The sequence below is a fragment of the Elephas maximus genome, chromosome 14, assembly GCF_024166365.1.
Source record: "Elephas maximus indicus isolate mEleMax1 chromosome 14, mEleMax1 primary haplotype, whole genome shotgun sequence".
In the NCBI taxonomy this organism is placed as follows: Eukaryota; Metazoa; Chordata; class Mammalia; order Proboscidea; family Elephantidae; genus Elephas; species Elephas maximus.
In genome coordinates, this window is record NC_064832.1 from 99429709 (window position 1) to 99442906 (window position 13198).

General features: G+C 41.9%; 1 protein-coding gene across 2 annotated transcripts in view; it reads right to left on the reverse strand.

Annotated features, from left to right (window-relative positions):
* Positions 1 to 2020: 2020 nt before the first annotated feature.
* The window catches only part of SPART (spartin), a 51468-nt gene continuing 40290 nt past the window's right edge, over positions 2021 to 13198 (reverse strand). For both annotated transcript variants that reach the window (XM_049853064.1, XM_049853063.1), the window contains exons 7-9: positions 11841 to 11999; positions 11671 to 11761; positions 2021 to 4017 (exon numbers count right to left, since the gene is read on the reverse strand). In XM_049853064.1, coding sequence (XP_049709021.1) covers positions 3729 to 4017; positions 11671 to 11761; positions 11841 to 11999 — 539 coding nt within the window. In that variant the 3' untranslated portion in view covers positions 2021 to 3728. The remainder of the gene's footprint in view (positions 4018 to 11670; positions 11762 to 11840; positions 12000 to 13198) is intronic.

Sequence of the window (13198 nt, forward strand, 5' to 3'; positions counted from 1 at the left end):
TCACTCGATCCTGCATCTGACCCATCATCCTCTAAGCTCTGGCTCTTGGGATATGAGCCAGCAGCCTGCCACCTGACCTGCAGATTTTCGGATTCACTAGCTTTTGCAACCCCAATAGCCAGCAGCTTGCTGCCTGACAGGCAGAGTTTGGGTTTGTAAGCCCCTGCAAACACGTGAGTCAGGAGAAGCCTCCAGCCTCATGTCTGACCCACAGATTTGGGACTTGGCAGCCTCCACAACCATGTCAAGCATTTCCTTGAAATAAATGTCCACATTTATATATATGCCTCACTGGTTTTGCACCTCTTGAGAACCCAGTCTAAGAAACTGAATTTCTTTAATCAGCCAAAATATTCCTGAAGAATAAAGTGGAGGGAATTGGCCGTCTTTCCCTAGTAGATTGCAGGACTGTAGTGAAGCTATTAGTAATTATAAGTGTGGTACTAGTACAGAAACAAAGAAAATGATTGATGGGACAGAATGTAAAGCCTAGATACAGACCCACGCACATACAGAAGTTTGATACAGAGAGAAAGTTTGTACAGTAGATTACTGCAGGAAAGAATTCAATGAACAGAGCCTAGATAACTAATTATCCATAACAGGAAAAACTAGACTCCTATCTTACATCTTATGTGGGTGTAAAATAAAATTATTTTACACATGTGTAAAAATAAATTCTCAACAAATTAAACACAAATGTGAGAAACAAAACTGTCTGCAGTCACAGGCATTTCACAACATAAGAAAATGAATAAGGAATAAACATGAAAAATGGTGGACCTCATTAGAGTTCAGGAAAATCCAAGTTAAGACAACAAGATACCATTTCATATACGCTAGATTGGAAAACAAAAGAAAACAAAACCTTAAAATAGCAAGGGTGATGAGGACACTGTCAAGGGACATAGTGCACCAGAGAATAGCATCATTTTGGGAAAGAATTTGGCATTATCTTGCAAAGCTAAACACTGATAAATGCTATGGCCCAACAAGTCCAATCCTACGTATATAATCTCTCGCACGTGTCTGTGTGCTGTGTACCAGGGGACATAGTCAAGGAAGTTCATGGTAGTGCTGTTTGTATCAACAAAAGTTATAGACCAAATGTCCATGAATAGGAAAATGGATACATGAAACGTGGTATACTCACAGTGGAGTGATACATAGCAATTAAATAAACTTACATGCAAACATGAGAATGAATTTTAAAAATAAACTTGAAAAAAAGCTGAGTAAGAGCTTATATTAAGATACTATAATTATAACGTGAACCAGAGACCTACATCATCCTGAGACCAGAAGAACTAGCTGGTGCCCGGCCACAATCGATGACTGCCCTGACAGAGAGCACAACAGAGAACTCCTGAGGGAACAGGAGATCAGTGGGATGCAGACCCCAAATTCTCATAAAAAGACCATACGTAATGGTCTGACTGAGACTAGAGGAATCCCGGTGGCCACGGTCCCCAAACCTTCTGTTGGCACAGGATGGGAACCATCCCCGAAGACAATTCATCAGACATGAAAGGGACTGGACAGTGGGTGGGAGAGAGATGCTGATGAAGAGTGAGCTAATTAAATCAGGTGGACACTTGAGACTGTGTTGGCATCTCCTGTCTGGAGGGGGGATGGGAGGATAGAGAAAGTGGGAAACTGGCAAAATTGTCACGAAAGGAGAGACTGGAAGGGCTGACTCATTAGGGGGAGAGCAAGTGGGAGTACGGAGTAAGATCTATGTAAACTTATATGTGACAGACTGACTTGAATTGTAAACGTTCACTTGAAGCTCAATAAAAGTTAATAATAAAAAAAAGATACTATAAACTTTAAAATGACAAAGATTACAATGCTATTTAGAGACATGCGTGTAAGATTTTAGAGAGCAAAGAGCAGTGGGAGAGCAGGTAAGGAGATATGAGGAAAGAGACACATGCTGTTGGTAACTTTTTAGGACTTTAGTTGGGTGGTGAATTGATAAGTGTTAAATTTTATTATGCTTCACATCTTATATGCTATATATAATTTTTCACTTGTAGCAATTATTACATAGTATTAAAAAAATTCTTTAGAACAGGCTTATAGTGACTCTGGAATTGTGTGAAAACCCATTTTCTTTATGGCAGCGGTCAACAAATGTTTTCTGGAAAGGCTGTAGACCAAATATCTTAGGCTTATGGGCCAGACAGTCTCTTACAAGTCCCAGCTCTAACGCTATACTGGAGAACAGCCACAGCCAAGACAGAAGAGTGGACACAGCTGTATGCCAATAACATTTTGTCCACAAAAGCAAGCAGCAGCTGGTTGTGGCCCGTGGGGTGTAGTTTGCTGACCCCTGGTTTTAAATTTTAGGCTTTACTATTTGCCATTCCATTTCTTAAACTTCTAACATGGCAGTGGACTAACTGGAAGCTATTAACCAACTCAATTTTATTTCCATTTTAACAATTAGTACATTTTCCTTGGCCTTAGGAAAAGGCTCTACCAATTCTATGTGTTCCCAGAATACAAGACCACGAATACAATTTGAGGCCGTGTAATTCAGAGACAGTGTTTATTCACAGAGTGGACTCTTTAGACAGTCTCGAATAAAGTCTAATCAACTAGATGTTCAGAAATGGTCAGGATAGACCACAGCTGTGAAAACCAGGACTGATCTTTCAGAACCAGTGAACAAGAACACAGCGCCTCTAGGTGCTTACTTCCCTCACTGTAGTTTCCAGGTCTATGCCCTGTCTTCTGCACAGGAGAACTACTATGTCCATATACCACAGACTAAGCCTGTAGTCCCTTCACACTCTTAACCTTGATTATAAATACAACCTTTCCGTTTGAATAATTTCTGGGCTTTTTAATATAATTCCAGTGACTGAATCCCAAAATAAAAATATATTTAGCCATCAGTAAACTCAATTCAGTTTACATTTTAGGGTTTACAAAGTTCTAGACTTCTGGAAAAAACTACAGAAGTGGATAGGATAAAATGATTTCTTATAATACTTCTTTTTTGTTCAATTAAGCTAATAATAATCACTTTCAAGTTTTATATAATACCAATCACATCCCTAAAATTTCCTGGACTCCTGATAGATCAATACCAGTTTAAAACCAAGTCTTAAATATCATCTGTATTCATTTTAAATCAAAGACTATCCCATTTACTCACAAAGAGGTACGCTGCCAAATAATGTCACAGAGCCCCAATTTACTTTTCATGATCAGTCTACTCCATTATGAAAAAGTCTTTTAAATAAATGCTACACACTGAAAATTCTAACAAGCAAGCACCTAAAAAAAGAAAAGAAAATTACTGCAAAAGAGGAGACCCTATTCTAAGTCATTCCTTTCCAGTATAAATAGGAGACGTGCCAAATTTTACGGAAATAACGTTAAGTTCCTACTTTGCTTTCTGAAAGACAGCAGGTACAAAATTAGTTCAACATTAGGTTTAATGAGGTTCACAGCATGTGTATTATTAGTCTTCTTTTAACTGCAAAAATATTCAGGAGAAAAACTGAGAATACAACTGTATATATCGAAAGGCCAGATGCAGGTACACACATTCTTTTCCTTGTAACTAGAACAGAGGCCACAAAACTTATGACAGTCACTCTGGAGGCATGAATATATTACAAAAATACTGGTTCCTTTGTGAAGATCCACATTTGCCTATTTAACAAAACCGCATTCATCCATCAGGCTTTGGTACAGGTGCTCATGGCTGCCCGTCATTTATCTTTCTTCTTTGCCTTCTCGTCTAGCTGCTCCTTCTGCTTCTCCACCTCCAGCTGTCCTTCCTTCTGTCCTGCTACGTTCACACCAGCCCCTCCTTCTGGATCTCTCCCCCGAGAACTGTCAACTATCTTATAGTCCTCAAGGATTGTGTGTCCTGTCTGTTTTGCAGTTTTCTTCACCATGGCTTTGATGCCAATGTGGTCAATATTATAGGCAGTCACACCGACGTTGACGGCAGAATCCACGGCGTAGTTTGTAGCTTCTCCTGCTTTATGCCCATACCTTTAGAAGAGAGAGAAAGGACGCTGGAATGGTAAATATGAATTAAGCTCTTCTAAATTAGAAATAAGTCACAGGATTAGTGTAAAGTTATCCCGGAAATCAAAACCAGAACTTAGCTTTCAATTGGATTAAATGACTTAAAACAAAATGAAATCACACTGTGCCAAGCTTTCTTTTCTCCCTTAGCAGAAACAATATATGAAAATAAACTCAGGTTAGCTGAGATCAATGTAATAAAGACTGTTGAGTAAAGATAAACCATAAATTATAATAAACGTTCATCAGTCATTATTTCCTTTTTTATCCTCCCCTTCTGGAAAGGTAAGTGATAACCCGTTGCCGCTGGGTCGATTCTGAGCCCCATAGAGTTTACAAGGCTGTAATCTTTACGGAAGCCAACTGCCACATCTTTCTCCCGAGGAACAACTCATAGGTTGAACCTCCGACCTTCTGGTTAGCAGCTGGGTGCTTAACCACGTCGCAACCAGAGAGCCTTATAGAAGACACACCTGCTGCGTCGAGTGGGTTATGGTTCCTAGTGACCCTACATGACAGAACAGAACTGCCCCATAGGATTACCAACGAGCAGCTGGTGAATTGGACCTGTCAACCTTTTGGTTAGCAGCCACCAGGTTTCATTCAGGCAAATGCAGGACACACAGAATCTAGGGTCACTGAATGGTTTAGGATTCTATCTTCAACTGCTTCCTAGAGAAGACTGTGGTTCTGTCTTTAATCAGATTCTACAACCCTCTCACCAACACTCACTGCACTCCAGACTACGGGCCTTCCTGGTGCTCCTTGAGCCAACCAAGCACTCACACGTTTCAGGACCCTTACCCTGGCTGGTCTCTCCTGGACGGTGCTGACCCCAGGTATTCACGTGGCCAACCACCTCGCCTCCTTCACATATGCTCAACCAGTATCTGCTCGTGCCCACCCCACTGCCAATCCACCTTAAAACTCTTCCTTCTTCTGCTATAACACACATCACCTTCCACGTACTTCTGTTGTTGTTGGGATACTGACCCCATGTGACAGAGTAAAACTGCCCACAGGGTTTCCTAGGCTGTAATCCTTAGCGAAGCAGATCGCCAGCTCTTTTTCCTGCAGAACCACTGCGCAGGTTCAAACTGCCAAACTTTGGTTAGCAGCCAAGCATTTAACCACGTTGCACCCCCAGGGCTCCTTTTTTCTACATACTGTAGAATTTATTTACACTTTGTTATTATTTGTCTATGTCTTGCCTATTGTTTGTCTCACTAGAATACAGGCCCCATTTGCTTTATTCATTAATGCATCCTAAGCACTTACAGAGGAGCCTTGGTAGTGCAGTGGTTAAGCGCTCGGATGCTAACCAGAAGGTCAGCAGTTCGAACCTACCAGCCGCTCTGCAGGAGAAAGCTGTGGCAGTCTGTTTCTGTAAAGATTTCAGCCTTGGAAACCTTATGGGGCAGTTCTACTCTGTCCTATAGAGTCACTATGAGTCGGAATCAACTCGACGGGAATGGGTTTGGCTTTTTCATTTAAGCGCTCATGACAGTGCCCTGCACTGAATAAATATTTGTTTAATGAATGAAATTAGTAATTCCTGCCCTTTCTACCTCCTTGTTTCAAAAGCATCAAATGTGTACCAAAGTGCTTGGGAATTTATAAAGCACAGGGTTGCTATAGGTCAGAATCGACTCCATGGCAATGGGTTTGGTTTTTTTTAAAAAAACAAAGGCAGTTACTAACTTTAGTAATCTGAGATCCTACTGAAAGATACTAAAACATCTTCTACTGTTTTACTCTTTACCCCTCTTCTCATGCCAGGCTATTTAAACTTTTCTTGCCCATAGGTTTCCCCAAGGGCATTGCTTAAATAACAAACAAAAGATGAAGTTTTATAATATTCTCCAGGACACACAAAAATTTCCTAGATGCTTTGTGACCTGTATCTGGACATTTCATACTGAGGCTGGATCTGCCCTCTGAATTAACAAATTCTCTATTACTAGGAGGCCTTGTGGCACAATGGATAAGTGCTCAGCTGCTAACCAAAAGGTTGCTATAAGCTGGAATCGACTCGACAGCAATAGTTTTTTAATTTTTGAAAAAAGTTAATTATTAAGTTAGATTTTATATACTGAGTAACACCACCAACTGAAGAACAATTAAAACAGAACATGAAACATACCCTAAATAAGTGAATGGAATTCAGTTTACAGATGGAGAGAAACTTCAGACATTTCTCCGGTGCATTCAGTGATTTGCAGCAAACTGGCATAGACTTCAGGTTTCACTCATTCTAGCAATTTTTCAGTCATAACAACTTTCAAATAAATCTGCCTGTAATTCAATTTAAATGCAACCTTCAAAACTATTCTCAGAAATACTAAACTTACGTATTCACAGTAAAAAAATAGCTTTTTATGAGTCTATCCATCAAAGGCAAGTGGGCTGTGGCCAGTTTATGAAAAGCCTTGTAGGTGACACTGACTAGGTTGAACTTTATCTTGAAATCAATGGGAAGTTAAGAAAAACATTTAAGCAGGGGAATGGCACGCCCAAATGTGTCTTAGAAAGAGGCCTTTAGCTCTGGTTGCACCATGAGTTATAAGGGTGTGGGGCTGAACGCAGGGCAACCACTTAAGGAACAATTACAGGAGCTGAACGAGAAACCACGAGACTGGAGAGAAAGGGATGGATTCAGGAGATACTTAAAAAAATGAAAACCAAATCTTTGGCCGGCAAGTTGATTCCGACTCATAGGGACCCTATAGGATAGAGCAGAACTGCCCCACAGGATTTCCAAGGAGCGCCTGGTGGATTTGGGTTAGCAGCTGTAGCCCCTAACCACTGCGCCACCAGCGTTTCCAGGAGATATTTAGGAGATAAAAATCAGCATGATTGATGACTGGATGGCTGTAGAGGAAGGTTGTTGGGATAATGGACCCTCAAGCTAATAGAACAGTTAACAGAAAACACACGTATGAGAGTCGCTGGCACACAGGAGGTAACTGCAGCCACAGGTGTAGAAGAGGTTACCCAGGAACAGCGCACAACAGATCCTTAGGTAGAACCTTACTTAGTGGATGGGTGCGGAAGCCGACAACCTGTCTGATCAGACAAAATGGCAAGGTGAGCCAAATGAGAGTACTGCTGAACACCTGTAGACGGCTGAACCAGGAATCTACATGAGGGTCAACTCCTGGAGCAGGAGCGGTCAGCTACTGTGAGCATGTCAGAGCCTCAGCCACAATACTGGAGCAGGAGCGGTCAGCTACCGTGAGCATGTCAGAGCCTCAGCCACAGTACTGGAGCAGGAGCGGTCAGCTACTGTGAGCATGTCAGAGGCCTCAGGCACAGTACTGGAGCAGGAGCGGTCAGCTACCGTGAGTATGTCAGAGCCTCAGCCACAGTACCGGAGCAGGAGCAGTCAGCTACTGTGAGCATGTCAGAGCCTCAGCCACAATACTGGAGCAGGAGCAGTCAGCTACTGTGAGCATGTCAGAGCCTCAGCCACAATACTGGAGCAGGAGCAGTCAGCTACCGTGAGCATGTCAGAGCCTCAGCCACAATACTGGAGCAGGAGCGGTCAGCTACCGTGAGTATGTCAGAGCCTCAGCCACAGTACTGGAGCAGGAGCAGTCAGCTACTGTGAGCATGTCAGAGCCTCAGCCACAATACTGGAGCAGGAGCAGTCAGCTACCGTGAGCATGTCAGAGCCTCAGCCACAATACTGGAGCAGGAGCGGTCAGCTACTGTGAGCATGTCAGAGGCCTCAGGCACAGTACTGGAGCAGGAGCGGTCAGCTACCGTGAGCATGTCAGAGCCTCAGCCACAGTACTGGAGCAGGAGTGGTCAGCTACCGTGAGCATGTCAGAGCCTCAGCCACAATACTGGAGCAGGAGCGGTCAGCTACCGTGAGCATGTCAGAGCCTCAGCCACAATACTGGCGCAGGAGCGGTCAGCTACCGTGAGCACGTCAGAGCCTCAGCCACAATACTGGAGCAGGAGCGGTCAGCTACCTTGAGCACGTCAGAGCCTCAGCCACAATACTGGAGCAGGAGCGGTCAGCTACCGTGAGCATGTCAGAGGCCTTAGCCACAAAAATTTCTGGAAAAAGCTACATATGAAAAAGATGTGTCCTTCAAGTCTACAGATGGCATGAACTGGAAGGCTGGCTAACGACACACAACAAAATTAAGAGCCAAAAGGAAGATTTAACTATAGGTCAAAATCAATGAAGTGAAATTGTTTTTGTAAAGCTCTTAACTTTTCAAATATCAACTGACCAAAGATAAATGTTCAGATTATAATGGTCCATTCAAATATTACTGAGGGGAAATCAGAAATGGATCCCATTTACTCAAATTGTGTTATTCTCCTCCCTTAGCAATTTAAAGTGGAAAAAAGGGAGCTTAATAGTATAATCTAAAAGCTACGTAGAAGTGTGGTGAATTATTTAATAGATACTACACTGTAATTAAATACACCAGGTGTAAAGTTACCTATTGCTTTTCATTATTCCTGTATGTCTTCACATCCCTAAATCTAAAATGAGAGAAAATAAAGTAGCTAACAAAAATAAACTGAGTCTTAATGAACAGCTCCTATACATTTACCTAAAAAATAAATAAAACAGTATAATTATGCAAATGCTGAGGTAAGCCATTCATAATGGTTTATAAGGTAGTTCTGAATCACAAAACCACAAAGGCACAGAGAATATTTCTCTAACGACCTGACTGTAATTGTCCCTAAACGAAAAGATAATCCTCTGTAATGGTTTATATCACCAGAAATCAGATAAGGAAGTTTATATAGCATGTTTGTTTTTCTTCCCCAGGCATAATGCATGTAATTAAGCCACTTTAAAATGACTATATGAGACAGCGATAACTTATTACAGAGAAGTAAAGACACAAATTTTTTTTTTTATTATTAGAGTAGTGTAAAGTGGTGTGGTGGTGTCGGAGGTCCTCTAACTGCAGGGGGAGAAGAATCACCACCAGCATCAGCCAATGGCTGATTCCTGTGAGGCAGAGGTCAAAGATACATACTTCCACTGTCTTAGCCATCTAATGCTGCTATAAAAAATGCCACAAATGAATGGCTTTAACAAACATTTATTTTCTCACTGTCTAGGCTAGAAGTCCAAATTCAGGGCATCAGCTCCAGGGGAACACTTTCTCTGTCTGCTCTGGAGGAAGGTCCTTCTCATCAATCTTTCCCCGGACTAGGATATGATCCACTCCCGGCTCTCCTTTCCACCTCTGGGATGGCTCATTTTAAGTCTAGAGGGATGGCAAAACTGACCAATCCCCTCATTAGGGCTCCATACACCTTATTTGTGCGGCCCCACCCCCACAAGGGTGCCATGCACCTTATCTGCATTATTAGCAAGCTGTCTAATCCCTCTGGTGGGCCACAAGTACCTTATTAACATAGCCCCACCCAATCATTTTGTAGGAGTCACAAGACCATGCATGGCTAGACGGGCCATAGTCAGTAATTCACGGCACCACAAGTGGAAAAACATAAATGATAACCCTATAAAATACTTTTTGATAGTGTAATAAATAAGGATGTAAATAAATGTATACTTATGTAAAAAAATGAGAACCAAAGTAAATGAAGGAACAATTAGTGCTTCTGTTCCTTCAGCTCTGTCACTAAGTTCCTACTGTTCGTATCTGTAGATTCCTCTATCTTAGAAGACAACTTGTACTTCTGCATCAGAACACCTTCACGGGTGACAATAATATCACCTGGACAAAGCCACTTCTTATTCCCTGCTGCCTCTCCCATCTTTCCAAGTGTCTAACAGCAGAAACTAAAATACTGCCAAGACAGAAGCATCCTTACAGTAAAAAATACAAAACCACTTAACTAGTTATCTGCTACCTGTAATTTTCACTCCACAAATCTTTGGAGGAAAAGATAAAAATAGCAATATACCATAATACAAATAAATGAGTTTAGAACCACTGTTAAAACATCCTATTCATATTAAGTTCTCCTCACTAAGGACCAAAATTCATTTTAATGGGCATGGAGTAGATGCCGTACAAAATTCACACCAATAAAAACACTGGTTTTGTGAATCCCAAACTTTTAATAAGACTCTACGCTTAATTTTATTTAGATAAGCATTATTCCTCCATGAAAGCAGGAAATGGACAAACCCAACAGAGCATTTCCTACTTTCTAATACAACTGCCCAGTTATGTGTGCTAACAAATGATACTGATAATCTAAAAACAGTACACCTTTTCCAAAAAGGTACTTCTGCCTCTCTCCTGTTCTTGCTGCAAAAGAAGAAACTATTTTCCTACCTATGATCGATCCACCAAAGCAGCCTAGGGGCACAACAAGGTGGATGAGGCAGTCAGAGGCCACCATGTAGCAAGAGGTGAGCTGAAGTCTTAGATTTTACATTTCCACCAAAAGAATTTCAGGTCTACTCTGTATTTTCCTTTTCAACTCTTGTGGTAAAACTGACATTCCATGGTGCTGGGCCCCGCTGCTCTGGTTCAAGGCCATGCAAGCCTCCAGCCCAAGCCCCCAGCCTGAGCCCCCAGCCCGAGCAGACACAGTCCCAAGCCACGGGCATCTTTCTGTGGAGGGAGGGAATCCAAAGCCTGTTAGGGGAGTGCTGGGAAACAACCCTGCAGTCCTGGGCTTACAGAAAGCACCCGAGGCAGCACCGTACTGACACCTGGCAAGGCTCTGACGAAGGAGATGCGGCTCACACCCCAGCTCTAGGGCTTAGCAGAGCTGTAATCTCTAGGAAGATAGTTAACTGAGTTTTGGTTTTCTCTTCTGTAAAATGCAGATAATAGTATGTACATATGAAAAAGCACTAAACACAGTGTCTGATACATAAATGCGCCATGAACTAACATGTTGCCAATGAATGGATAATTAACATGGATAACCAAGAGTTGAAGGAGCCCTGGTGGTGCAATGGTTAAGCATCTGGCTGCTAACCAAAAGGTCGGTGGTTCAAACCCACCCAGAGGCTCTGCAAGAGAAAGACCTCGAGATCTGCTCCTGTAAAGATTACAGCCTAGGAAACCCTATGGGGCACTTCTATTCTGTCACATAGGTTGCTGTGAGTCAGAAGCAATTCCATGGCACCCACAACTCTATATACATATCTAGGTATCTGTATATTTACATATCTATCTAGTTAGGTATGAGTACTCTTTGGTTAAGACCTGGTGGCGCAACAGTTAAGCACTCAACTGCTAACCAAAAGGTAGGTGGTTCAAACCCAGACGTGAAGATCTGCTCCTGTAAAGATTACAGTCTAGGAAACCCTATTGGGCATCTCTATTCTGTCACATGGGGTCACTATGAGCCGAAATCGACTCAACGGCACCCAACAACAAAAATACAGACTTTTTTTTCACGAAATCTATTCTTTGCAGTAATGATGAACACTATTTATGCCAACTAGTAATATAAAGCAAAGGCACCTGTATTCTATTATTTTACCAAAAATGACATATTTTTCTTTTCCTTGTTTTAAGAAAAATGGTGAAATAAAATTTGTTTTATCAGAGGTTCAATAAAGGTAACTACATATTCATTTTACCTGCTGTGGATTTTTACAAATGCTAGAGAACAGATGTGGTCATTAAAATGATCAAATCAACTTACTTGTATCTGACCGTTTGCACGGTTTCTGCTGAAACGTTGTTAACAATGCATTTAGCTGCACACTCCAATCCCTGCCAGACGGTTGAAAACCCTGCAAATAAATATGAAAGTAAGTAAAAGCAGCCCTAACAAAGAGCCCTTCCTCGTTTAAATCACGGCCCTTGCGTCACCTTGAACGCTGCTTGCTGCTACAACCATGGCTCCATCCAAAGGGGACTTCCCATCTCTGTCTTTTTTAAGAGATTCTGGGACAAGTCTGCTTCCATGCTTTTTGACGTGTGGAGCGAGTTCTTTTCCAACGCAACTTGCTACAGTGCAAACTCCATCAACTAGTAAAATGATAAAAAAAAAAGGCCACTCAGGAAAAAAGTGTATTCTTCCCTAGATTTTACCACCCTTATTTTTTTTTGTTTAGCAAAATTCTTACATGAGCAGATGGAAGTGTTTTTTGGGAAACACGGTGCTCTCTCTACCTGAGGATGAGAAACAGGGCTGCCTATTTTTTAAGCGAAGGCCATCCCTTGGTGAAAGGATGTGCTTGTGAGCCTGGTGGCAACCTGCCCCTTAGACACACATGGTCCTCTTGGCAGTTTTGCCCAAAAGAAAACCCTCCACCCTTCTTTCCTGACTGCTAAAATACAAGCCTGGTAAATCTCCCTTTAGTGTGTCCCCTGATTGCTACAATACAAGCCTGGTAAATCTCCCTTTAGTGTGTCCCCTGATTGCTACAATACAAGCCTGGTAAATCTCCCTTTAGTGTTTCCCTTTAGTGTGTCCCCTGACTGCTACAATACGAACCTGGTAAGTCTCCCTTTAGTGTGTCCCAGCTAAGAGCACTAAATTCTTTCTCAATATCAGTAAACATCTTACTGAAATAGTATTAAGTATTTAGGTCTATAGATGTACACCAACAAAAATCTGATTCAAGAGTATTAAGTACCAAAAAAAACCCTCTACCAATCTTACTAAATTTAATGTACTCCATTAAGGAGCTATCTGGCCATTTTAAGATACCAAACTCTAGAGCTGTGATTTTCAAAGGACAAGGGGTTAGAAGCCTACCGCTCAGGAAGGCTGGCACCAGAATCATCAAGTCAGCTTTTCTCACATAACACATCCCTCCCTTTCCACACTCAACTAATACGCAGTGAGCTCCTGTCCTTAAAAGGAGCCCTAGTGGCACTATGGGTGTAATGGTTAAGCACTTGGCTGCTAACTGAAAGGTTGGTGTTTTGAATCTACCAGCAGCTCTGAGGGAGAAAAGACCTGGTGATCTGCTCCCATAAAGATTACAGCCTAGAAAACTCTATGGGCAGTTCTCTGTCACATGGGGTTGCTATGAGTTGGAATCATCTCCACGGCACCCAATAACAACTTTCCTTAAAAGAATGCACCATATCCCTCAGATGGATTCAAGAATGGTCATGCACTGAGAACAACTTTTGTTCCACAGTGTCAAGGATTGAATTATGTCCTCCCTACAATGTGTGTATCAATTTGGCTAGGCCATGATTTCCAGTATTGTGTG